Source organism: Sabethes cyaneus, chromosome 2 (genome assembly GCF_943734655.1).
Source record: "Sabethes cyaneus chromosome 2, idSabCyanKW18_F2, whole genome shotgun sequence".
Lineage (NCBI taxonomy): Eukaryota > Metazoa > Arthropoda > Insecta > Diptera > Culicidae > Sabethes > Sabethes cyaneus.
Window position 1 is genome coordinate 244215262 of NC_071354.1, and position 27447 is coordinate 244242708.

At 41.2% G+C, this 27447-nt stretch overlaps 1 protein-coding gene across 1 annotated transcript in view; it reads left to right on the plus strand.

Annotated features, from left to right (window-relative positions):
- The window catches only part of LOC128738880 (protein draper), a 95087-nt gene that overhangs the window by 40949 nt on the left and 26691 nt on the right, over positions 1-27447 (plus strand). The window contains exon 2 of the mRNA XM_053834337.1: positions 21671-22967. Within this exon, the coding sequence (XP_053690312.1) occupies positions 22532-22967 (436 nt within the window). The 5' untranslated portion in view covers positions 21671-22531. The remainder of the gene's footprint in view (positions 1-21670; positions 22968-27447) is intronic.

The following is a 27447-nucleotide window of genomic DNA, read 5'->3' on the forward strand; positions in this document are numbered from 1 at the left end:
TATTCTCCTCCTGTATTAGAGGCTCTACAACTTGACCATCGCTCACTATGCTTATCCTGTTCCTACCTGGAACCTGGAAGTGCTCTTTCCACCAGGCTGCTACCTGGCTGCTTGTTGTTTTATCAGTATGGAAGTTGTCAGCACTTTCATTGTACAGTACAGACATGTAAATTCCTCACCGTTTTGTAGATATTCCGTGTGTCGTTGCTGATGAATCTCTCCTTTACGCTGGCGAGCCCGTGTTCTTCGTATTCACGATATTCTAGAAGGGTGAACTTTATTCTAGTGGGTTCTATTCCCGCAGCCATAGTTTTTTTTTATAATTTTCTCTTTTCTGACGTGAGTGAGAAGTGAGTATCAGACTCTTGGCCTGGATCTTCTCATCTGTCATTCTCTGGCATTCCACTTACATCTTCTTCCCTTTCTTCCTGCTGTTCTCTGATTCGTTGATCAAGCTTTCTGGTGTATTCCGCTGTAACGTCATCAGCCGTCAACCGCTGGATGTTGAAACGCCGAAAATTAAAGTGTAGAATCATTTAAGTGTGCACTATCCAAGAGTAGCATCGTTTCTTTTTCTGGATTCGTTTGAGGATCACCTTTCAGAGTACTTTATGAGTGATACAGAGCATTATGATACCGCCTTAGTTCCCACATTCAGATAGCACTATGGGCCAGAAATTGAAATTTCGGGACAAAAATATTTGCGGTTTAGCAGCATGTCTCAACTCAATGTGGTCTTCGGCAACTTTTTGAATAAAAAAATTGATGCATATTTTGAAGGATTCGTCCAATATTTAAGTGTTACTTAAACAACAATTTAAGTAATAACTTTTTGAGTAAAATTTTTTTCACCTTTTTGGTTTCAAAATATTAAAGATAAACCAATTTCAAGTAATTTTTCTGAAGATATGAAACTTCTACCTTTTACCCATTTTCAGCAATAGACCTTTGTTTATAAACGACCCCTCAAATCGCATTTCTTCTTGTAACATGTTTATTTCAACAGACAGCTCAATGTGATGTTCTAGAAAATATTTTGCACATAAAAGAGGAATATTTTTGCTGAAGACTGTTTTGCTCTATATGCATTAATTAAGTTATTACTTAAATTGTTGTTAAAGTAACACGTAAATATTGGACGACCCCTTCGAAAGATGCATCATTTTTCATTCAAAAAGTTGCCGAAGACTACATTGAGCTGAGATATGCCGTTTAACCGCAAATATATTTGTCCCGAAATTTCAATTTCTGGCCCAGAGTAGATAGGTTCCCTCAGAGCCGGCGTTTAGACCGACAAACCCGTGCGGTCGCACAGAGTCTCGCGCTTCCCAGGGGCCTCGCGCTTGGTGAGAAAAAGGTTTAAAAAAATCTAAATCCCTGGCTGTATACAACACAATTGGCTATTCATAATATAGTTGCATGATTTCTATTATTTCCTTTTCTCTTTTATTTAACTGCAGAGTGTCAAACGACTCGCCTCAGCTTGTACGCCGATTGTTTACGGAGGTTTCGATCTAATGGGCACTTAGATCTTTTAGACCAATGAAATCTCGAGGTCCGGATGGCATTCTATCCATTTTTATTACAGAAAATCACCTAAATATCAGGAGACGACACTTTGTGCTTTCCTTGATATTGAAGGAGCTTTCGATTACACGTCGTTCATTTCAATTATTACGGCTCTTTTTCAAAACACAATTCACTACACTCAATGAGCTAGATTCAAGCAATGCTTCCGAGCAGAGAAATCACAACATCATTGAAAGATACGTCGGTCACGATTTCGATGATCAATGTCCATAAGAAGTTCTCTCCCTGATAATCAAGCTGTTATGAGATCGACAGAGAAAAGTTTAACGCAGTACTGTCAAGTTGTTTGTTAGGAGCTAACACCACCATGTTGTAATGCTTACAAGACTGGCCTAAAATAATCGCCACAAAAACAGTCGCTATATCATTCACTAGGTGAAGAAAACATGCTATTTCTTCCCCTATACTGATTCATGTTAGGCTGAGCTTCACTAACCGCATAGACAATGCTGTTAAGAAAGCATTCCGTTGAAATCAAATACAGGGTTGTAGACTAACTAACAGTTAAACAGTTTATCTACCCAAATCATACAGTAGCTAAAAACCTGCTCAGCTTAACGCGTAGTGAACTACGCACAATCATGGGACTCCTAACTGGACACTATCCCGCTTTTGATCGTTAAAAGAATATTGGATGATTCCGAAACCTACCGCTTTTGTAACTCCGAACTCCGAAGTTCAGTGCATCTGCCATGCAATTACGGGGCACTTGCTTTATCTAGGCATAACTTCTCTAGGCAAAATTTCCTTCCAAGAGCCCAAATCCTAAAAGTTCGTTGATTTTATTAACCATGTAGTACCGACTTAGGGCAAAAGATTACAACTATCTAGCTCAACTCCATCAATGGGCTTAAGCAGCCCGTAAACTGTGATAGAGCAAAAGCCTCGCTGCTTGATCTGCACAGCGCCTTACGCGTTCTAACGCCGGTTCCCTTCTTGGCGATTATTGTCAAGATGCCTTGCATCCACTCCACGGAAAAATCCAGATATTGCTGAAGAACTTCTGTAACATTTGTGGTGATAATACTGGGTAAGCTTTCAGCATCTCGGCTGACATGCAGATTTTTCTTGGTGCTCTGCAAAACTTTAGACGTTGATAGGTTGCTGACTTATCGGCCTGGTTCGTGCACGCTCAATCCTGGATTTCGCCGTGTTTGGAATCAGGCAACAGGCAATGAAAACAGCCATTGTGTATCCGTTCCCATCTCATCAAGACCGCGTGAGCTCCTTGGACCTCGAATAGTTACAGTATTTGGAGCTAAAGGCGGCTATGCGAATTGAGCCAACTGGCCAAAAGAGGCAGCTTACTTTGCTGGGCAGGGGTCTGTAAAATATTCCACACACAAAAAACTTGGATTTTTTTATTCTTGTAGTTAATTTTTTCACCAACCCAGGAATTTTTCCAAAATCGTCCAGGAAAACCGCGAAAAACCAGGTATTTGAAATCACCAATTGAGTTGCCACCCTGATAGTGGCACTAGCAAGTCAATTCGGTGTTCAAAAACACTTCATTGTTCCTTCACTGGTCCTGGTCCACTGTTTCTCGCTGAATTGATTGGGTATTTGAGTAGCAGTAAAGGCGTTTTTTCCTATTAAACGTAACGTTTTACGTTTTGCTACGCTATTAGTCAGACGGAGGCACGTAAACTATTCGAAAAACAAATCAACTGACTGTTATTGGTCCTCCTTCGACCGTATGATTCTCAGGTCGCCAGTATACAGAATTCGACATCCAAGTGGAAGCGCTAGACAGACGCCATTAAAGAAAAGCAAAAATAGCAGCGATCCCGAATTACTACCTTGCGGTTCACCTGACTTAATCTGAAACTCTTGGGGCTTGAAGTGTTCAAGCTTTACTGACAGAAAGCGGTTGGGGAAAAACGAGAGAAGAGACAGAGATGCTTCCAGACGTCTTAACTGTGCTAAAAGCAGACGATGATTGACACGATCAAACGCGGCCTGAACATCCGTGTAAATAGTATCCGCTTGAGCTTCTTTTTTAAATATTCCGGATACAGAATGAAATGATTTCAACTAAATTTGTGTTAATTGAACATTGAACCCGTGCTGATCAGCTAAGGTGTAACATTTCGCTGTAACACATCAGATGTCAGTATTTCTAATACTTTAGATCCAGCGGAAAGTGAAGTGATTCCTCGGTAATTGAAAACATCACTTTTGTTTCCTTTGATAATTGCACAGGGAAAATATAAGACTTCTTCCAAACTGCATGAAACGTTTCCTCGCATAGAGATCGATTGCTGATCTTACGTACTGGATGCACGACTGGGGAATTGCACATTTTTTCAATATGAATGGGAATGCCATCCGGTCCAGGAGTTGCAGACAGCTTCAATTTATTTAACGACAAGGTCGTCAGAGTCGATTTATGGCAGTCAGCATGGCACCGAATATCACCCTTCCCGTCCCTTCTTCAGTGTACCAACATGCTCTCACAAACTTGGGAAATCATCACAAAAATATAAAATTAGTTCAACTAACCAGCTAGCCATAATAAGATCTTGCAACTAGAAGCACTAAACATTGCATTCTATAAGTTCTATTACTTTTTCGGTCATTAATTACACTAAATACTGAGATTAGTGACCAACTAATATTCATCACTATATTTTCACTTTTTCGCCGTCGGCTTTTCATTAATTTTTTTCAGCCGTTTCAGTCGTCAAATTACTCGCGAAACTTAACTTGAGGCACAAAAGCTTTAATTTACCACCCGAACAGTTATTTAGAGAGATATAGTCATTTTGCTAAAATTGTTTACTTAAATTGATAGGAAAAACTTCACTTCGTTTCGATTGCAATTCCGAATCCGCGACCGTCGTTGTTATACGTTGTCAAGGGAACGGACGTTTATGTGGAGTGATGCCAACGTAAACATTTGAGCATGAAATTGACCAATTATTTTCGCTATTAAATTAAAGGTCGTAGAATGTCGATAATATACTTATAAAATTTACTGATAATAAAATTCACCGTAAACAACATTTTATGGGATAGAATTGCTTTCGGATCTAGTTCAACAGCAAAAATAGAAACGCGATTCTACGTTTCATAATTGGGTATTTTAGCGGTATTTAAATTCTCGCATATTATGATAAGATATGATGTCACTGTAAAGTCACATGAAGACTTTTCCAAATTTGACGAGTGAAAGTAATAAAAAAAAGCATTTTTTTCATTTCAAAAATTTTTTTGGGATTAGACGATAGCTTATAAGTAAACCATTTTTCTTCTCAGCTCGCCTTCGACAACTCAATGGATAGATAAACTATGGTCATCAGACGATACAAGTTTCATATGGGAGCTGTCAAAAGCTCGGTCAAAATGAAAAGCTCTATCAGAAAGATAGAAGAGAGGAAGAGAGCTTCTGACATCATTTCAATCAGTCGGCTTGGTTGATATCTGTCAAACAGCAAATCATTCTATTTTTGATTTTTATTAATTTTTTCATCAATTAAATTTAAGTTTCAATTAAGTTTTTGTTTTATTAATTGAGTCAATACTCAATTGGAATAAAAAAAAGAACTGTTAGATTCAGAAAACGACGGGCTATCAAATGAGGTAAAAAAAGCAACTTTTTTGGGAAAATTAAAATACCCAATTGTCCATAACAGATTATTACGTACTACTAGCAACTCTATTCTCAACAAAACGATAGTGGCAACAAGTACTGAAATCAATAAAAAAGTAACTGGACTCTGACAAACTTCACCTTAAAGCATTCATGTCATGCCACATTAAATGACTCAAGCTTTTAATACTGTTTGCTGCTTTTTATTTCTAGAGGAATGTTTAGTTAACGGGAAACTAGCAGTCATCAACTTTTCGTCGTTCAGCCCAATTTCAGAAGCGGTTTTTGGGTCCAAAAGCGGGGTTCTGTTTATATAAATGTAAACACTGCATTCTTCTTGCCAATCTGAACACAGCGAATATATTTTCATGAACAGAATTTTGGTTTCAAACAAAAAAACTGCTTTTGAAATTGACAGAATCGTTGACGAATAATTTCACCTTAAACGAAAGTACTTTTTTTTGTGCTTCCATTTCGTGATGATAAATTGGTTAATTCGTGAAACATAAAAGCTTAGGGTGTTGAATAAATAGAAATTCGCCGGAAATACCGGTGTGAAATGTACCTACAACTGTATTTTGAACCAACTGATATGTCACAAGGTTGAGTATTACTTCTTTTCGTGCTAATGATGTTAACAGATTTAGAAAAAGTTGTTTTTTAAACTCAACCTCGGCTCCGGGTAGCTCAATCTGAATCCAGTGAATCGGATGCAAGTGTTTGACGACTGGCTTGCAGAAGGACTTCCCAAAATAGTGCAATTTAATTTGTACAAAACTCACGCTTCAACTACCTCGATGCGTCCGACCGGGGGGTTACGTTTCAGATGCTGTAAAATGCAACAACTTTTACTTTGGACTGCAACCGGCTCAGACCATTCGAAAATTTACCATCCTTATCATCCCAACCGACCGACACGACACGACACGACTCAGAAGGGAGCGGTCTTCGTGGTCATAATTTTTCAGAACCATTTTGCTTGATTGAAGAACTGAAGCCTAACAATGAGTGCTGATAATGAAGTAACCAGTGTAGTTTGTAGAAGCATGATTGGAAAATTATCTTAAAAGTTGTGTTCTGGTGCACCCGAGCGTATGCAGCATGAGTCAGAAAAAAATGCTTCAGGATATTGTTTCACATTATCACAGCTACACGCACTGTTTTTACGTAGAAATGCCTCCCGTATAAATTTAATTACAGTTACTAATTCGCAGTAACTTTATTATTGGAACACTTTCTTCGATTTTCATACGAGTCGATGATTAGATAAATGGAGAGAATCAAACACAACTCTAGCCATCCGGCTCTACTAATCACAGTAGACCGTGAAAATAACGCACCAGTCAGTCAACATGAATCGACAGCGCAGTTTTTTCTCAGGTTTGCTAAAATATTTCGCACTCACCTAGTTTTATTTATGCATTTTAAAACTAAAACAAAATTTTGCATCAGGACGATCGTATTGCCCCAAACGGATGCGGCAGGTTAGAGGCAACCTTCTTCCCCGAAGCGGACAGCGCACTTGCGCCAACATAAGCCTGCTTCTGGAATCCGAATCCGATATGGACGTATTTGGGACCCGAAATCGCGTGGTGCGCCCGGAAGGTCCTTCGCAATGGTCGACCGGTTGGAACCGAAATCGGTACGGTGTAAAATTCCGCGCGCCACAGTGGATGACAAACCTAGCCGGCTGGACCCGCTGCGTAAGCTGCTGCGTGTACCGATTCGGCGTGCTGCTGCTGCTGCCGCTGTTAGGCATTCCGTTGTGGTTAGTTGCCGCTTACTTGGCGGTTGCAGAACACCTTGCGTGCTCGATACTAACCTGCTCGAATCCGTTCGCGCGTTTCAAGCGAACGGGAAATACTTTTCCACGAAATGAGTCAATATGTTCCTACACTGCCCGGCGCAAACAGTAGAGTATAATAATAAAAATAACGTATACACTGTCGGTGGAAAATCGTACAACCATTGGTACCAGTGCGGTGGTGATTCAGAGAAAATCTCAAACGAGTTTTTACTTTTCAACGTACGTCCGTTCTAGTGGTTAACATATAGGTTCACTTGTGGTTAGGCATTTGAGAATCTGACACGAGCGAGATCCGCTTGGTGGTTTGGTTGAGAATATTAATAATAACCTGACAGCGTTGTTTGCAGCTTGCGGAAATGATTTGTCGAAAGGTGCGTATTTTATTTGAGCAGTTGGTTAGTTTGATTTGAAAGTTTTTTTTTTTGCGAATCTGTTAAAGGTTCTAATGAAAACAAATCAATGTGGCGATATCATTTCCCAAAATTGGGAAGTTTAAAATGTGTTTCCCCAAAAGCTGTGTATTAAGTTTGAAAAATTGGCACCTTTGATCCGGTTAAGCTAATTAGCAATGATAACCATCTATCAAAACAAGCTAACACAAGTCATAAGCGCAAATTTTCCGAAATATTTCGCTAACAATATTCTGCATCAGACTAGGTAATGTGCTAATCGATTACGAACAAAATATTAACGTGCAAAGCTCACATAACGAACCGGAAAACAACTTTCTGTTGACGTGATGGGACGCGTCCAGTATGCATCTGGCGTGGACTCTGGTCGGCAGCGAAATTACCGGTTATAGGCTAGCTTGATGTTACGTATATTTGCATCGATGCGATAGCATCGTGCCAAACAGCAACAGCCGATGGGAAAATATGCACCCCACTATTAAAGTTTCCGATCTAACGGTTCCCAGAGCTTGTCGTGTCGGTCGGTCGGTCGGCCGGCGTCCAGTTTCAGTACCACTAATAGTGCATGCAATCAGCTGATGTTCAAACCCGCATCTGGCAGCGTCGGTTTAGGGCTCCGTTGCGAATGCAGAAAATAGGGAACATATGCAATAACGAAGTTATTGCCACTCACTACTACCTATTGCCTGCTGGTGGGAGAGCGAAGGGACCAGCAGCACATGCTAATAACGATTGTGTTTATGTGGGTTTCCAGCAGTGTGATGAAAAACCGCTGTCAACATAGTTGCAAAATCCCGCTGGTGTGCGCTTTACGGATACGTCAGTGTTCAAGCGAGTATATATTTTATGTGCTTCAATTGAGAGAATCCTCAGGTTTCGTCAGACATGGTTTTACTCCGGCAAAACATGCAACTACAGAATCATGAATTATGCATCTGGTCACATTACGTCTATCTAACAAAATCGATACGAAACTAGCGTTGAATGTTGAAGGTCATGGGTAGAATAACACCAGCATGTTCTGCCTTTGATTACCCTTAAGTAAACATACATGCACACTGTTTATTAAATTACTACTGCTCCGATGACATCATTTGCCACAGCAACTGGGGAACTGAAGTCGTATCAGGACGATACAGTGCTTATTCCGCAGTTTTAAGGAGTTCATATTTAATACAGTCTGCGATAAAACTGCTCAACCAATCAAACAAACAAACGCTGGGGTTTCCAGTTTCATCAAACCAAACGCTTTCGATTTTTTATTTACTTTCCCGTGCGGTATCGTTTAACCAGTCCACCAGTCGGTCTCAGCGTCAGCGTCATTCGCCCCAATGGCTGCTTTCTCGTATCGAATTTATCCACAAATTTTGCCACCTTTCATAACAACCTTGTTAAAGCAATTGAATTGAACTGTGCTGCGATCGTGGACGGAACGTTCAACGTTGATGATCACCTTCGCTCCGCTCGGTATCGTTACAGGCTTGAGTTTTTAGTCAAGTGTGCGAAACCGATATCTGGTCCATACATTCACTAGTTCGCTAGTGGGTACTGTCACCTGACACTACGAAGTAGTGTCCCGATTAAAGTACAAATTCCACACAAAAACAACAATCGCTTTCCCTAGGCTGTACTGTGCGTTTGTGTACCTGTGCATTGGATGGAATGAATTAATTGAAGCTATTTGGAACTGCTACTGACTTGAGACAGCAACATTTAGCTTCCGGTAATTAGTGCACAGTTTCGTCATTACATTAGTAAGCTATAAACTATAGTATGAGTCAATGTTTTGTTTTTATCCACGATATGGTGACACCGCCGAATGATGATGATTAGAATGTTCAAAACAAATTTTATTTATTTTCTAAAAAAGCAAAAGTCAGCGGATTCTTGTCTGCATTTGTTTGATAATTTTTTATGCGTCCTATTCTTGATTAAGCAAATTGTGTTTACGATTCGTTTGTTTGATTATACTGGTTGTACTAGAAATAAACAAACCGATCACAATGGAATGGCTATAATCTGTTGAATATGAGTCACATTAAATAACAAACAAAACAATTTCTACTAGACTAAACTTGAAATGGCAAGTTCATGGTATAGTTCTTTCTAAAAAGCTTATCTCAATATATAATGCTTGCATTAAAAAAATGGACTTGTTCTGGCGATATTTCATGCGAATACCCAGCCACCTGGTGCTGATTCCACCTATTCTGCGCTAATCATAGTAACCCTAGAGCGTATTGAAAAAAATTGACAGCACAAACTCGGCATCGTAGCTCTGCAAAAAATTTGTCGCAAAGGAGAGAAGGTATGGAAGATCGGTGACGTAAAGGCCCAGCTTTACCAGAGCGGTAGCGCTACCAACGAACTGGGAACGGGCTTTGTAGTGTTGGGCGGAATGCAGGATCGCGTGATAGATTGGAAGGCGATCAACGAGAGAATGTGTGTATTGAGGATAAAGGGCCGTTTCTTCAGTTATAGCATCATTCACTTGCACTGGCCGCACGAAGGCAGGCCCGACGTTGGGAAAGAAGCGTTCTACGCGAGGCTGGAGGCAACGTACGACAGCTGCTTGCCACGGGACACCGTGCTGCACACCGACACGAACGACAACGGCCAACGATGTATAAACTTCGCTGCTTCCCGAGGCCCGATGATCCGAAGCACCTTTTTCCCGCGCAAGGATATCCACAAAGCCAGCTGGAGATCACCTGACCAACGTACAATGAACCAAATTGACCACGTTCTCATAGAGGGCCGGTTCTTCTCTAACATCACGAACGTACGCTCCCGACGGGGTGCGGATATTGATTCTGACCATTCCCTAGCAGCAGTACATGTGCGCTCAAAGCTGTCCACCGTATACCGGACACGTCACATCCGCCCTCCTCGGCTGAACATCAGGCAGCTAGATAACCCGCAAGCTGCCGAGAACTACGCGCGAATGCTGAATGAGGCGCTGCCTTCTTCCGAGGAGTAAGGTGATTCAAACCTCGAAGACGGTTGGGGCAGAATACGGTTGACCATCGGAGAGGCCCTAGACACTAGGTATTGAGCCTCGGAGTACACAAAATGATTGGTTTGACGGGGAATACTAACAAGCGATGGAGGGGAAAAACTGCTTGGAAAAATTGGAAAAAACCTGGCCAAATACCGACGAGCTAGGAACCAGTTGACCACGATCTTGAGGAGGAAAAAGCGCCAAAAGGAGGACAGAGATCGTGATGAATTAGAACAACTATTCCAAGCTATTGACACACGCAAGTTTGAGGAGAAGGTTAACCAAACTCGGAGGGGCTACACACCGGAACCTGAAATGTGTAGGGACTAGGGAGGGAATCTAATCACAAACTAGCGCGAGGTGGTCGACAGATGGAAGCAGTTCTTCGATGAACACCTCAATGGCGAAGTCGCAGAAGGAGGCGGAACAGAAATTAACCTAGGAGCGCCCATGGAAGATAGTAATGTCCTGCCTAGCACCTGATCTCCAAGAAGACAAACGAGAAATCGGGCTGCTGAAGACCAATAAAACCGCTGGGAAGGACCGCCTACCGGTAGAGCTTTATAAACATGGCGGAGAAACGCTAGCAAAGACTCTACATTGGGTTATTTCGAGAATTTGGGAGGAGGAAAAGCTACCGGAGAAATGAATGGAAGGAGTGGTTTGTCCCATCTACAAAATGAGTGATCGGCTAGACTGCTGCAACTATCGCGGTAGTACGCTGGTAAACGCCGCCTACAAGGTACTCTCCCAGATCCTGGTACGCCGGTTGTCACCGATTCGAGCCGCGGCGAGGGTTGAGACAAGGTGACGGTTTATCCTGCATGCTGTTCAACATCGCTCTTGAGGGGGTAATCCGACGAGCGGGCATCGAAACGAGAGGCACGATTTTTACCAAGGGTAGCCAACTTCTAGGTTTTGCAGATGACTTCGATATCATAGCCAGGAACTTAGCGACGGCGGAGGCAATTTACGCCAGACTGAAAGCGGAGTCTAGGAGAATTGGGCTAGAAATAAATGCGTCGAAAATTAAATACATGAAAGGAAGAGGCTCAAAGGAAACAAACACGCGTCTCCCACGGACGGTAGTCGTTGACGGCGACGAACTAGAAGTGGTAGAGGGGTTCGTGTATTTGGGATCGCTGGTGACCGCGGACAACAACACTAGTAAGGAGATCTAGCGGCGCATCCAAGCGGGAAATCGGCCCTACTTTGCCCTTCGTAAAATGCTACGATTAAGAAGCATACGCCGCCGCACGAAGCTAACAATGTTCAAAACCCTTATCAGACCGGTAATTCTTTATGGACTTGAAGCCGTGACGCTGCTCACGGAGGACATACGCGCCCTTGCCGTGTTCGAGCGGAAAGTGCTGCGGACGATATTTGGCGGAGTACAAACTGAAAGCGGAGAGTGACGAAGGCGTATGAATCACGAGCTACAGGCACTGCTTGGGGAGACTCCCATCGTACATCTAGCGAAAGTTAGCAGGCAACGGTGGACCGGACACGTCGTAAGGATGCCGGACGGCAGTGCGACGAAAATAGTCCTCTTCAACAACCCCACTGGCCCACCAAGAACAGGGGGGCCCAACGTGCACGATGGCTCGACCAGGTCGAAAGCGATTTGCGACTTCTGAGACGACTAGGAAATTGGCGACGAGTGGCCCAAGATCGAGTTGAATGGAGACGAGTGCTTGAAACAGCACGAGCCACTCCGGGTCTCCGGCTCTATGCTGAAGAAGAAGAAGAACTACGCTTGATACTTTGTTCGTACTGCAAGCTCCACCCACCACCGTGAAGTGCAGCGGAAGCGGATGAGCAAGATCAAAAGCAAGGTAACTTCATCGTTCCATGCCTTGAACCGAAATGTTGGAGCAACCGGCCTGGGCTGGTGGAAAACATCTTTCTGGCGAAGCGTAACGGTCGCATCGTGGTCTTAAGTGTTAATGGCTGACGAGACCTACTTGACGCTGGACGGCAACGACTAGCACGAGACTGGATACTTTACGTCCCCGAAGGTGAGCGATGCCGTCAAATATATCTCCAATACCAAGTTCCCGACGAAGATCCTTTTGTGGCTGACGTTTAGCGAGAAGCAAATATCCAAGCCGCTGCTGGTCTTTCCTCTGCGACTTACAGTGAACGAAGAGATATACAGTACGAATGTGGTCTTTCGGCCTGACTTGGCCCTTCCCAGCGTCACCCAGCAGCGACCGATAAAAAAAAACTGTGGGCGAGTCTCAAACGGAGGATCTACTCTAATAATTTCGTGACCAAAACGGAGAAGCCAACTGATCACCAAGGCCACAAAACAGCTGAAGAACATGTTGACATCCATATTTTCATCGGCCTTGGCTAAGGTTCCGGGCAACTGTCGTAAGGGTACTCGGTAGGCCGTCGAAGCATTTAAGGAAAAATTGTTCTTTTGGATTATCTTTTGTATTTTTTTAATCGCCATCAAAAATTAAACAAAATAAAGCAGTGATAGAGGCACCCAGTGGACATAATTCATTATTCAAAGGTCGAATCTAGTTTTAATTAGTTCAAAAACAACGATCAACTCTATCTCTCAGTATAGCAACATACACCCTGCTCTGTTGTAATATTTTAGTCAAGTTTATTTCGTCCAATTTCGTATGCTTTAAAGATTATATCAAATTCGATATGTGTGTGCTTTTATTTTTCACTTTTCCTCTTTTAATAAGTTAATAAAGAAACGGGATGGCGTCGCCATGAAGCACAATGGATAGGCACTCATCCCTCATTTGCATTTATGTTTTACGGTAAAAAAGGTAAAGAAATGGAACGGATTAACATTTCCGATGAACTCTTGCGCCCGGCAGGACATATTCTTGAGCATTCAACAGTACAGCATATGAGGCATGTAAATGAAGTTATAAATCGTTTTAGACAGTTTGTTGGTGGCGTTTGCAAACATTTGCATATGCTTTGATTTTGTTCCGGCATAACCGCATATGGTCTAAATCTTCTGGATTATTCTATACGTTGTACATGCAACGATTTTGGTGCCATTCCAGCCATATGTGCACCTCGTGTTGTGTAGTTCTTTGCTCGGGTGCATTCTACCGACCGGTCCTATTTTTGACGGCTGTGCAGTATTTTGGCTGGTGTTAACACTATGGTGATCCGAATGTTGTGCTCGATGTCTTAAATTGTGCTACTTTATTGACGCTTAGTTTAACTTGACTTGCTGATGGACTTATAAAATTTAAAATTTTCCGATTTTCATTGCTATAATAATGCTAACGCGAAATTTATGTCATCGAAGGATAATTAACGAATCAACCTATAAGAAAAAAATTAAATTTCCATCGTCGTGCAAAATTTCGTGGTCAATTCTGTCGGTTTTCATACCCGTTCAACCAGAAACGCGTCTTGTCTGAAAAGATGATTGCATCGTTGAAAACCTTGAAAGCCCTACCTTGAAAGCCCTACTTTGAAAGAGAAATTGATTGACGCTTGTTAGTAACATTGAGAAGCGATTGTTGAGATTTTTGCTGTACTATTCCAATTATTTCAGCCACTAAAATTTCCCCACAATCATTAGTAAACAGATGAAACGCGGTCAATTCTAATTCGACTTGGAAGGCTCTGTCACATAAATATGAACTGAGCCACGACAATAGTTGTTGCAACGCTCCCATGCACTGAATTTATTAAAACTAAGATCGAAAGGTTTCAATATTCGATTTTTTCGGATGGAATCTGCATTTCGCGGAGCAGAAAATTTACGGAACTTATTCAAGTTGCCGGTCTTCTCCGCGAGCGCGTTTGGACTCCCACTTTCCCTACCAGCAACCATGTACTTCGTTTTGGTGATGTTAATGGTAAGTCCCAATTTCTCTGCTTCTCGTTTAAGGTCTAAAAGCCTCTTCCACTGCTCTACGATTCGTCTGATTCCGATGATATCGACGTCATCCGCAGAACCAAGTAGCATGTGAAATTTCGTGATCATAGTCCCTTTCTTTTCGACGTTTGCTTATCGTATTACACCTTCCAAGGCAATGTTGAATTGCAGGTTAGAGAGTGCATCCCCTTGCTTCAGTCCATCCAACGTCATTCCGACGCATGATTTTGACCCATTCAGTGTCGCACGAATCAGCGTAATTAGTTTAATCGGTAAACCATGTTCTGGCCTTATCTGCACAGCTCATTTTGTTTGACTGAATCGTACGCAGCCTTAAAGTCCACAAACAGTTGATGAGTCGGCAAGTTTTGCTCCCAGAACTTGTCCAGTAACTGACGCAGGGTAAACATCTGATCTAGCTTGATACTCTCCGACGGAGGGTTCTGCTAACGGTCTCAGTCTGCAGAACAGGATACAATAGGCAGGCTTGAGCAATGTAATGCTTCGATAGTTTTTACACTTGAATCGACGTCCTTTTCTGAAAATAGAGCAAATGAGGCAATTCAGCCACTCCTCCATTTGGTCTTCTTCCCCGATCCTGACAAAGTTCAGCCGAGATACCGTCCTTCCCAGAAGCCTTACCGTTTTTCAGCTCACTGATCGCCTTCTTAACCTCTTTCTGTGTTGGACGATCCACAGCTTGGCCATCGCTTACAATTCTTACCTTGTTTCTGTTTATCTCCGTGTTTAGCTCTCCGATCAACAACATCTGGAAGTGCTCCTTCCACCTGGCTGCTACCACCGAACAGTGGGCAGAATCGACCGAAAAAACCGGATCTTTTTGTTGCCGTTGTTTTTAAGGGATAAAAAGTGACTTTTCTAATGTAAAAAATCACGATAAATCGATTGGTGATGGTCGCGAAAATGACGGAAAGTAGCCCCTTTTGCCCCATTCACCCCTATTTTTTAATAGTTTAGCAAGAATTATGTATGTATAAATTCACTCTAATTTAAGATTTACGAACAATTTAATTTTCATACAGCATAATTCACAAGTCCGTTTTGCCCTGTTTTGTCTCTGACAGGACGTCATAAGAGGCTTATCGGTAACTAAAAACAGGTCCCTGACAGGACATCATGCTTTCGTAGCAATGGGTTGTATTCTCAGTCACCTCTCTGGTCGACTGCTGGACTGCTCGATTGCTCAACTGGTTGACTAGACTGCTCGACTGGACTGGTCTATTAGACTGCTTGATTTGATTGCTCGACTGTACTGCTTAACTGAACTGTTCGGTTCGACTGCTCGACTCAACTGCTTGACTGGACAGATTGACTTGACTGCTTGACTGAACAGTTCGAGTGGACTACTCGACTTAACTACTCGATTCGACTGCTTGACACATTTGCTTGACCCACTACTCGACCCGACTGCTCGACTTAACTGCACGATTGAACTGCTCTACTGGTCTGTTCGATTCTACTGCTCGACTGGACTGCTTGACTGGACAGCATGATTCATCAGCTTGACTCTATTGTTCAATTCGACGCTCGACTCAACTGCTCGACTCAGCTGCTCAACTGGACTACTCGACTCAACTGCTCGAATAAACTGTTCGACTGAACTACTTGACTCAACTGCTCGGCTGGACTACTCGACTCGATTGCTCGACTGAACTATTTGACTCAACTGCTCGACTCAACTTTTGGACTTAACCGCTTGACCCGACAGCTTGACTAAACCATTCGGTTCGACTGCTCGACTCAAAAGCTCGACTAGACTACTCGACCTAACTGCTCGATTAAACTGCTCGACTAGACTGATCGATTTAACTGCTCGATTTGACTGCTCGACTCGACCACTCGATTCAACTGCTCGACCGCGCTGCTTGACTGAACAGCTTGATTTAACTGCTCTGTTTGACTGCTCGACTTGACTGTTAGACTCGACTGCGCGACTCGATTGCTTGTCGCTATATCATATGATCGGTGTTAAATCAAACCGGACCAAGTCGCAAAAGTTTAAAAAATGAGTTAATGATAGCAAACGATCAAGAATTTTCTAAGCAACATTTTACTCTAATCAGACTGCATAAATGTTGCAAACAGCCAGAGTTAGAAGATGATTTCGAATGCAGCAAACTTTGAATGCGTTTTTCTCGAAGTCAGCAATTTGCTCCTCGGTTCTGTCTGACTTAACACCGACCATATGAATCGGTTTGCGGCAGACAATAGACGGTTCAGAGTCACTCACACAAAAGAGCCAGATTGCCCGCCTATAGAATCAGCACAGTGGAGATAATGTTTTTATTCAGTTAAATAATATCCAATATGACCATAAAAACTATTTGTTTCAGTTTCCGGCTGACACTTTTATGTACAACATCTTATTGCTATATTATGCAATATAAGAACTTAAAGAACTAATACAAAGATCAAACATCTTCGCAAACACTGGCCAATGAAATGTATCCGTAGTTTTCTGAATTCTTAACAGACATTTATATTTTCCAGATCGTAAGATTCGGGCTTAACTAGTACATTATTAATACTCTATAATATTAAATCGGCCGGGCCCAGTGAGCAACATTTGCTGTAGAGATGGTTCTTAAAATGTATCAAAATTAAACATAATTTGATCAATGATACATTTTCGAATCTACAGAGGAAGAAGAAACGGGGAAAACAGTACCATCCGTTCCCATATTTAAACATAATTAGGGTAGATGTACCAAATATGGTGGAAATATGTCATCCGTTAACCCTTAAATGCACACGCTGAAAAAATTCATTTATGAAGAAAACTTACTTATCTAAAGGCGGTAAACATAATTTACTCTGGGGATGTTTTCCGCTATGTTGTTTTAAAGCAACATTGCGCATTTAAGGGTTAAGACAAATTTCCGTATAAATATCCAATTATGAGTCAAAACGTATTATACCTATAAGTTTTCTAGTAATTTGGGATCAGTAGAAAAGGAATTTTTTTTGAAAAGGAATCAAGCGTAAGTTTTGAAGATTTTTCGATTACAAGTCTTAAAAACTTGATTTGAAAATATCATTGCAATGTACCAAATAGTAGCAGTGTTTCTAGCATTTCGTTATATGTGTACCAATTGTAGTAATATACTAGAACATCAAAGACTAATTCGTAAAAATCAATTAATAATTTCAAATAAATTCAAAATGTGTAACGAAACGACGTTTGTGTTAATTTTATTGTTAAAAATAATTCATAGTTTACATAACGCACCTAAGGAGGAAGCGAAAGTACCATTGCGACATGAAGCATTATCAAAAGCAGCTCGAAAAGCATTACCTAAAGCAGAAAGAAGTACGTACTTAGTGCACGCTGCCTCATATAGGGTTCTTATATGACCTCTGGTGTGCGGATAGAAAACCGAGAATACGACACATGAAACCAACCATTCTTTTGTGATAGACTAATCTTAAGTTTTTTAGTCTTGACCTTGAAATGCGGTCATACATATATATTAATTCTTTTGTGTCCTGAAAACGAGCAACATAGTTGGTAAGCACGGATAACGTTTCAGAATTTTTTTGGGAATGATGAGAACTTTGATTAATCAGAGGTTACACCGCAATACGTGAGCACCGTTTGCCTCACACAATTTTTCAACGGGTTCTCTCGTGATCCCTACTGGTCCCAAATAGAATTCGTTACTTACAAGTGTCTTTAGACTTGACCGATTGTTCCAGAATGGCGTAATCTGCTCATTTGACGTCAGGTATTTATTATCTTCAAACAGAAGGTGAGGGGACTGCTAAATCCCGATTCAGCATACTGTTCAACCAGCCGATAATTTGCTGCTCCTCTATTTTTGACAGTACATTTCTCCTACACAGGGTTGCCACATGCACGGATTATTCTGTGTTTAACAGATATTTGGAAGAAATCGCCTGTACAGAATCTGTATGCATAGAATATAGATTTTCGCCAAATTACACAGATTAAACAGATTTTTGAGCTTTTATATGAGAGTGAAAGAGACGGAAATAGTCAGCAAAATGACTCTCTATCTCTTTCACTCTCATTGTTTTGCTTTGGACAGATTTTTGCACAGATATTTTTCCTCGCCGTACAGATTGTCAGATTTTTTCAACAAAAAACACAGAATTATATGTGGCATTCCTGCTCCTACATATAAACGATAGTGGACTTCGAAATCTCGAACTTGCGTAACTAAACTTGCCTTGCTTACGCTGTAGAACGTAAATCAAATATTGTAGTTATGTGATAAGTAATATGTGACTAATTTTTGTTCATACCTGATGTTTTAATAACAGCAAAAGCTAATAAAAGCAAATTAATTTTCGATCACATCCGGTAAACAACGCACTATGACCAAAAATGACAGCGGAGAGAAATAGTGATTTCGTATGCTACGATAATAGGCGCCTACTACTAATAGCCTACTACGATGATAGGCGCGTCGTAGCGAAATTTTACCAATCATGGTAAAGCCTAGTATCGACCTGAAAAGAAATGGGCAAAAAGATAGGCCAAGAAACGCTAAAGAAAAGATTTTCCGTTTGCGATTTCCTTACCAATATGCACCTCACAAGAAATATTGTTTCACTTTCAGACGGCGCAGTTTTACATGCAAGTGAATTGAAACGTCACTTTTCCGTACGGAATAATATCCGGCGCAATATATTACCACAAGAAAAAATGACAGATAATTGCCTTGCAGTTGTCAAAATTTCTTCGATGAATAGCAAGATTTTTTCTTGAGCTGTTTTCTTTTCAGCTGAATACTAGGCTTAATACAGAAAAATAGTAAGTTTTGAATGAAGTCGTGTTATTTTTTATATTTACAACGTTAAGTATGTTATAACTAATTCCCCCATGTAGTTTTCTTTGCGGAAAATGTAGTTTAAATATCGAAAACATCTTAATTATGATTACGTGTACCTTAGCGAATTGCTAAGAATCAAGTCTTTCATTAACACGAAATTTTCAAACTATGGTTTTTCACATAAGAAACATATTTAGCCTAAAAATAATTTAAGAAATTAATACAGGAGAGTTAGCTCTTGTTTAAAAACATATTTCAGAGTCAAGAAAAGCATGTTATCCATCCTAAAATAATAATAAACACTTTTGTATTACCGTAATGAGCGCTACTACGATATTTGGTACTTCTACCCTATCGTGGACCCCCGTTCGTTTGACCGTTTTTAATCTGAACACTTTTTAATTTGAACCCCGCTGGTTTGCTCGTTGTGCAAATTAAAAATGGTTCAAATGCCATTCTCAACATGGCATCATTTGCCTTCGCAGACAATGCACATAAACACGATTTGTTTGTACTGATCTAGCGTGTTTAATCCTAGTTTAATCAGTTTCACATTTCGTTTCCCAACAATTACGATAGAAATCCGATCGGAGAATAACATATTTGCTGCTTGCAACTACCAACTAAACGAGACTAAATCAAACCACCAAAACAATAACAAAGAGCAGGGCGGCCAGTTCATACAAGTTTCAGTATATTTAGGGTTGCTAGTCGTTCAAATTAAAAACGAACCCCGTTAGTTTGCATGAGGAATCGTTCAAACGAACGGGGGTCCACTGTATACGTTGGGAGTATCATTGCTAATAAAGGTTAAGTGATACTCCGGACCCTCGAGGATGAACTTATGGCATTAACCACAGGCCAAGCTGCAATTGGCCAAGGTTATAGCGCCTTATTTTGCTCTCTGAAAAGAGATAAAATACACTAGCTATTCAGAAAGAGGTAATTTTATAAGCTATCGAAAATATATAAGAACATAATTCTACAAAATTGTGCGTAGAACTAACCCGCCCGTAAATATAAACAAATGGAACTTTCTCACCGCATTTGTCCTAACCGTAAAAAGTTTTAAGTCGAAAATGAATGCGAAAGAACGCACAATTTGGCAGCAACGCCGCTTTCAATTGATCGTCCTCACCTCATAGTATGCCATAACATCAGAGCAAGCGCTGATGATTATATTTGTTTGCAGATTTTCGTTCAGGCTTGTGATTGGCTTGTGCATGTGATTGTGGCACATTTAAATAAAGCTAAAATTAACTTGCAGAGAAAAACAGTCCCAAATCATTCATTAACCTAACCGTCCATCGGGGTGTATTAATTCGTAATAAGTGAACTGAAATGTAATAGTCAAAGTTAAAACTAGAAACTCTACCATCTGACCATTGTTCTTGTGACAATCTAAAGCCGGGCATATCAAGGTCAATCCTTTCCTAACAATCAATCCACTCCAGGAACCGGCAGATAATTTCATAATTCCGTTGAATCAACGCTCAATTGCGACGATAGTTGTTTAATTCGCCGTAAGCAAGCCCCTCCGTACGAACAAAACAAGTCAAATAGTTCGATAATTGCTTCTGAAGTTGAAATTTGTTCAGTGGAAACAACGTAGGTATGTACTCACAGCCAGCGGCAATAAATTTGACGCCAAACAACCAATTGTTACCACATTGCATGTACACCTCTCGAAATATAACTGCTGAGTAATCAGTGGGCCGAAAAATTGCGCTCCTCAAAGTCAGTCGACACGAGCTGCTGTAGGTTGGTTGGCCGGCTTGGCGCAGTTTCTTTTTATTATATTCAGCATTGCATGGTAGAAAAATTCCATCACAGCAACAACTAATAAAAAAAAAATGTCGACTTATCTTCCTTAACTTAAGCTAGCGAAAATTCTTCAACCAGCAGATGTGCTAACCAGTTGGCACTTTAAATTAGTGAACACCACCAGAAAGAAGCACACACACAATTCACACATTTATGCGCGGTTGGCTAGATATGTCCTAGTTGGAAAGGGAGTTCAAACGCCTCGTAGCGTTAGGTTCTGGTTTTTTTTGGCAAACACGTGTTGTCTGGCCATCTACTTTAAGTTGTAATTTTTACCCCACAGCGTCTGTCATCTCTCTTGTCGCGCATCGAGTTTAGTGTAAAACATTGAGGATGATCGGCCAAGCTCGTCTGTGAGCTGACCTTGCAACTGAAGAGTGTTTTTTTCTACTGCACGAATGCGGCTTGCATCAATAGATTTCCAATGCCATCGATTGATAGCCATTCGTAATGGCCTAGTATAAATTTCGAAAGTGCAAAATGTGTTCAATTCATTAGCGTGCTTATGCTTCACACACACGCAACAACTTCAATCCGGCGATCAATCGATCACTGCATATGTAGCTATGTAGATTCTTTTATATGCATTGAAATTCAAGATTTTCATCTCTTTTACTTCTTTCTGTGCATCATGTGATCTTTCCATGCTTCCAAACCGTTCGTCCGTTCTAATTAGTCACTTCCTAATTACCCGTCCCGTTTTTAGCAGATTCATACGATAGTACTAACTGATTCTATCGCTCTTTCTTTCTTCTTTACAGAAATCGATCGTTATCTTGAGTTGAGCCAAGGCATCACCGAATAAACAAACAACCGCACACTCAGAGTTCAGAACCATCGGCGATAGAAGGCACGATCATCAGTCAGTGTGAACAAAGAAGCAAAACTGTGAAGCTTTACTGCTTGCCTAGTAGCTCAGCGATGACTGTTATCAACAATATAGAAGGAAGTGCAGTATGCATAAAGCGTCAGTTCTGAATAATTGAAAAATTACAGCACTCGTAACAACTGCTCGTCGGAGAGAACGAACAACTGACAAGCTTTTTACAACACAGTCAGTGAATGTTCTTTCTTCCTGCTTCACTTTCGTTTCGAATCGCGTGGAATAAAGCACCTCAGTCAGTAGTTAGTCGTTCAGTAGCAGCTCAGTCAGCTTTACCAATACCAATCGACTAGCGACTAGTTTTAGTAGTCTATCGGATCACCCCGAGCGGAGTTAGCTGGGGGTAGTATTGATTGGTGTTTGCGTCCGATCGAACTCAATCGATCGCAGTCTGCGCTGACTGACTCACGACCGGACCGTTCGTGATCCTCCGGACACAGCAGTGATCTCTGAATCGCACGTGTGCGTGTTTCTTCGTTCCACGCGAGAAAAATCTTTTATGAATGAAACAAGCAAGCAGCTGGCAGTGACCGCGTCGGCAAAATGTGCACGGAGGCACGAAGCAATCGGGTGTGATTGAATTGATATTCGCGAAGCAGAAAAATACTTGATTTGTGAAGGAATGTGAATAGTCAGTCACACATGCATTTAATCGAAGCGTTTTGAAGGTGGTTGTGATTTTTTTGTGGCTGAAGCTGAAGCGTATACGTACAAAATAAGTCGGTTCAAATTAAGAAAAATGAAACCTGCACGACTGATAGAGTTTAGGACACTAGGATTAGGTTTGGTCCTGAGTGTAGTGCTCGTAGCTGGTCAGTTAGATAAGGTGGTAGTGGATGAGGAGCTCGAAGGGCCGAATGTTTGCAAGGAGGTGGAGCAATTCCAGCTGTTCGTGACAGCGCCTAGGGAAATCACCTACCAGGAGCGGTACCAGAAATGGTGCCTTGGAGTTCCGCCCCGCTGTTCGGCGTACCGGGTGAAAACTAAGATCGTAAACGAAACCAGCAGCGTTACGAAGGAGCGAATACTGAAGAAGTGCTGCGTCGGCTACGAGAAGAACGAAGCAGGTGATCGGTGCATACCGGTTTGCAGCAAAGGTTGCAAGCATGGCGAATGTATCGCGCCCGAGGAGTGCCGCTGCGACCAGGGATACGTCGGAAAGACATGCAATATAAGTGAGTATATATTTGCTGTGATGTAATGCTAAGTTTGTATTTGTTATTATAATGACTTGCGTTATCCGTTAGAATGCTCGTCAATTTGCATAATTGAGACGCAAGCTCCGATTGAGCCACGACTATCGAGAAGGACTTTTCCCCCACTGCCGATTAAATCCTTTAGGAAAACAAATTTTACAGCACAGCTGACATGTCTGGCCCGTCGTAATCGCTTGATTTTGCCGTGGTGCACAAAGTTTAGTTCGTGGCTCGTATGGTTATACGCCATTCTCTGTTTCAACATGTTTGTACTTTGCCGTTCATCGTTAAGTATTTATATTGACGGCATATGACTAACTCTTGTTTCCGGTTCTATGCAATGAGATATGCATGTGAAAATAATAAAAAAAACTACTATGCAGTTAGCTCTCAGCTTCGCTTCACATACAGCACAGAGAGACAAAAGGTGTTAAAATAATCACAAAAAGACAATCGACGTTTGTCAGCTTTGAACTTAGTCCAAGTTATGGGCAGTGCAACTTTCCATTTCAAAGTCAATGTTGATCGTTTGGTTGGTTAGAATAATTGAACGTTTTCATTTTAAACACTGGTTCATCCACTGCACAGGATACGACGCAAAACCAGAATTGTGAGCGATAATAATATTTTCCGATCTTCTAAGAAAAATAAGATCATCGTAACTTAATACGTGCTGAATTTATTTTTTGCTGAAGCGGAAAATTGCTGCTAGCTAATGTCATCGGATACGTGCCTAATAAGGAAAAATGCAACGGAGACTTCTGTTTATTAAATGCTTTTGTGGCTAATTTCATTGTTTTTTTTTCTAACATCTGAAATATGGTTAAAACGGAAATTGCCATTCCAGATTTGAAAATAATTTAGGCTTATTTCCTCTAAGAAATCCTCTATGCATAACTTCAGCTCAATCACGGAACGTATTTGGTTGACTACGAGAGTTCTTGTTTATCCCAGTTGGTTAAAAATGTAGCTCGAAACTCACCGAAGATTTTCACGATAAACTAGTCCATTCAAAGTTCATTTTTTAGTGGCAATTGTGATTTGAAGAAGCCATCCACCCACCACTGGACTGCTCGTTGTGGGGATATGTAAAAAACAAGTTGTAAAAGATAATTCAAGATCTTCAAGAGACTGAGACTGCGCCTTAGCTCATTTCGGAATAATTATCTGACCAGCATGGGTTTTTTCCAAAACGTTCAATCTCTACAAACGTCGTTGACTTCGTCTCGTTCTGCAAATTGACGCAGTGTATACGAACCCGAAAGCAGCGTTTGATCGGATGGATCACGGTATCATCCTCCTTGCAAGGCTTGAGAAGCTGGGAGTTTCCGCACCGTTCTGCAAGTGGCTACAATCGTACCTAACACACTCAGCCTGCGCAGTGTGAGGATCGGATCCGAGTTTTCCCACTCGTTCAGCAACATCTCTAGCGTACCACAGGGGAGGAACCTTGGACCCCACTTCTTTTTTTTTTCTTTTTATAAATTAGCTTTCAGCTCTCCTGCCAGCTGGCTGTCGGTCTTTTTATGTCGACGATGTAAAAATCTTTAAGACAATCAAAATACAACGCCTTTGTGGACATAGTTGAAGATTAGTGCTCGAGTACCTTGCTTTTCACCATCTTCTTTTATCGTAAAAATAAACTTATGAGCTAAAAGCCTTGGTGGGACATTTGTTACAACGCGTCTGTCATATTTGTGATCTTTTGGTGTCGCCCTGGATAGCGCACTTGGGTTTATTGTTAAAATCGCGAAAGAATTCCGTGCCCCGTACTGTTTTAGATCATTGTACCATTCACTTGTAAGGTCTGTTTTGGAGTTCGGATTTGTGATCTGGTGTCCTTATCAGCAAATTTGGATTGCCACAACCGAGGCAGTACCGAATTTTTTTTACGGCATGCTTGCGCAGTCTTCCATGGCGTGATCCCAAAAACTTACCGCCGTATTAGGTACGTTGTCGCTTTCTTAATTTGGAAGCCCTGAAGAGAAAACGTGCCAACGCTCAAGCCATGTTCCTGGCTAGAATGATTTTAAATACTTACAGCCCCGCCATTCTGTGCAGTTTTGCGAAAATTTGCAAACTACGGGACGTAATCCGTGGGAATCTCGATTCTCGACAGCAATTCGTCGTTTTATTTCACGGTTTACATCGTTGTCACATGGCACGAACGTACCAAGGTATATGAATTCGTCCACTACTTCATATCGTTCCCTACCCAACTCCACCACGGCGCCAACACCATTTGGACTTCTACGTTTCCTTCCAGCAACCATGTACTTCCGTTAAGCGGTGTGGTTAAGGGCTCAAACGCTGTTTTAACGCATGATTTTGAACCATCAAGCGTCGTAAGAATCAGCTCTGATAGTTTCATTCGAGACCCACGTTCTAGCATTATCTGCCACAGCTCATTGCACTTGACTGAACTATACACCGCCTTGAAGTTGTACTCCCGCAATTTGTCTAGTAACTGACACAGGGTAAATATTTGGTCCGTCGACTCCGCTAAGTCTACAAAACAAGATACGGGAGACCACCTTATAGGTTAGGTAGAATTAAGCAACGTTAAGCCGCGAAAGTTTTTAGACTCGAGTCATTGTCTTTTGTGAAAAATAGGGTAAATGAGGCCATCCAACCACTCCTCCGGTGCCCGGTGGATTCCTTCCTGCCTCTCACTATTTTGTAGAACCTCCGTATGTCACTCCTCTGTACCCGCGAGTACGTGCTCCTGGTACTCGTGTTTTTAGGAGGTGGGTTTTTTCTACAGTTCTAAAGTGCTGTTCTGCTAATCGTTGGTCAAGATTTCTGGTATATTGCCTTTGCCGTCAATCAGGAAAAAAATTTACGAGCCTCAGGCATGATAAATCCAATGTGCAAATGCGAGATTATCTTTTGTGTCTCCTCTCTTACGCTTATCCCGCTAATGCAAATGCACTTGAATGCATATGTTTAGCAGGAAATGGTTGCTGGCGTTATTTTAAGAAAAATTGGGTTGAAATGCGTTAAATGTGTAATGCGTTCCGCGAGAACCGTAAGAGATCTCTCCTTCGCACATTCGACCTTTTGACATGTTGCGCGTGATATCTTTCAATCAATGATGGGACGGAAGAAATACTTCTTCCACATCTGCGCCTTTTTATCTCCAATAATGATTTTTACGTTGTGTTTTGGGCACTCTCCATAGATTCGCTCGAGCCTGTCGTAGTACTCATCCCTAACATCATCGGATTTATCATTTGTCGGCACGTAACGGGTAGTAACTAAAATTTTGATTTTTTTTCCCGGCGCTTATGCTCAACAGCAAACGAGCTCAGAGAGAAATGAGAGTATGTATGTGTTAGCTCTCTCTCTCTCTCCTCTTTTTGTTAATATTTTTTGTTTTGTTTAGGCTTGCCCAGTTTTGCTAAAAATGGCGTCGAAACAAGAAGCATTTCGGGAGCGCTTATGAACTGTAACAGAAATCTCGGAAAAAAGTATACGTATTTAAAAAGCAAATATATTGCGGCTTCGACTGTTTACCATATCCTAAGATGCCCAACAACTATTCGCAAACAAGGTAGTGGAAGACCAACCAAAATTATGGACGTAGAAGGACATCGTTCTCTTTCTCGTTTCTTCAACAACAAGCCCTCTGGTTTGACTATCAATTAAGATGCACCAAACCCATGTTTGAAGAAAATTTTGATCCCGTTTCTACAAAAACATCATGCAGATGGACAATACGTGTTTTGGCCGGATAGAGAATCATCGCATTACACCAAAAAAAAAAAAACACAATCGTTCCTGAACACCCATTTGATCCCATTTTTACCTAAAAAATCAGAGGGGTTGTGTACAAGACAGGACCGCATATATAGGTGACGCAGGACTACGTAAGTCTCTTTCTAGTGATAGTAGCATGTATTCATGCTTGTAATCATTCGATTCTTGAAGTATACATGCTATATGCAACATATATACATGCTACATGCGTTGTATGTAACATTTATCAAAATAGTAACATTGCATACGTTCAATTCTCAAAAGATTGTGCATTTAAAAACAATTTAACAAAATCAAGAACACAAACTATTGCTTTCCTGCTACCTTACTGAAATTAGGGATTGTTTTTATTACCCATAGTTCCCCACGTTGAAGGGATGTTACCAATTCAATCCTATTTTATCAACAGCACATCTTTTCAATACACTTCTAATGAAACGGTAAGCATGCGTATTCACGGGAAACTAGCAGTCATTGACTTTTCGTCGGAAAGCCCAATTTCGGAAGCAGTTTTTCGGCCCAAAAGCGGGATTGTGTTTATAAAAATGTATATACTGCATTCTTCTTGCCAATCTGAACACAGCGAATATATTTTCATAAACCGAATTTTTGTTTCAAACAAAAAACTGCTTTTGAAATTGGCAGAATCGATGATGACTAATTTCACCTTCATACAGAGTCGTATTATAACCGAACACTA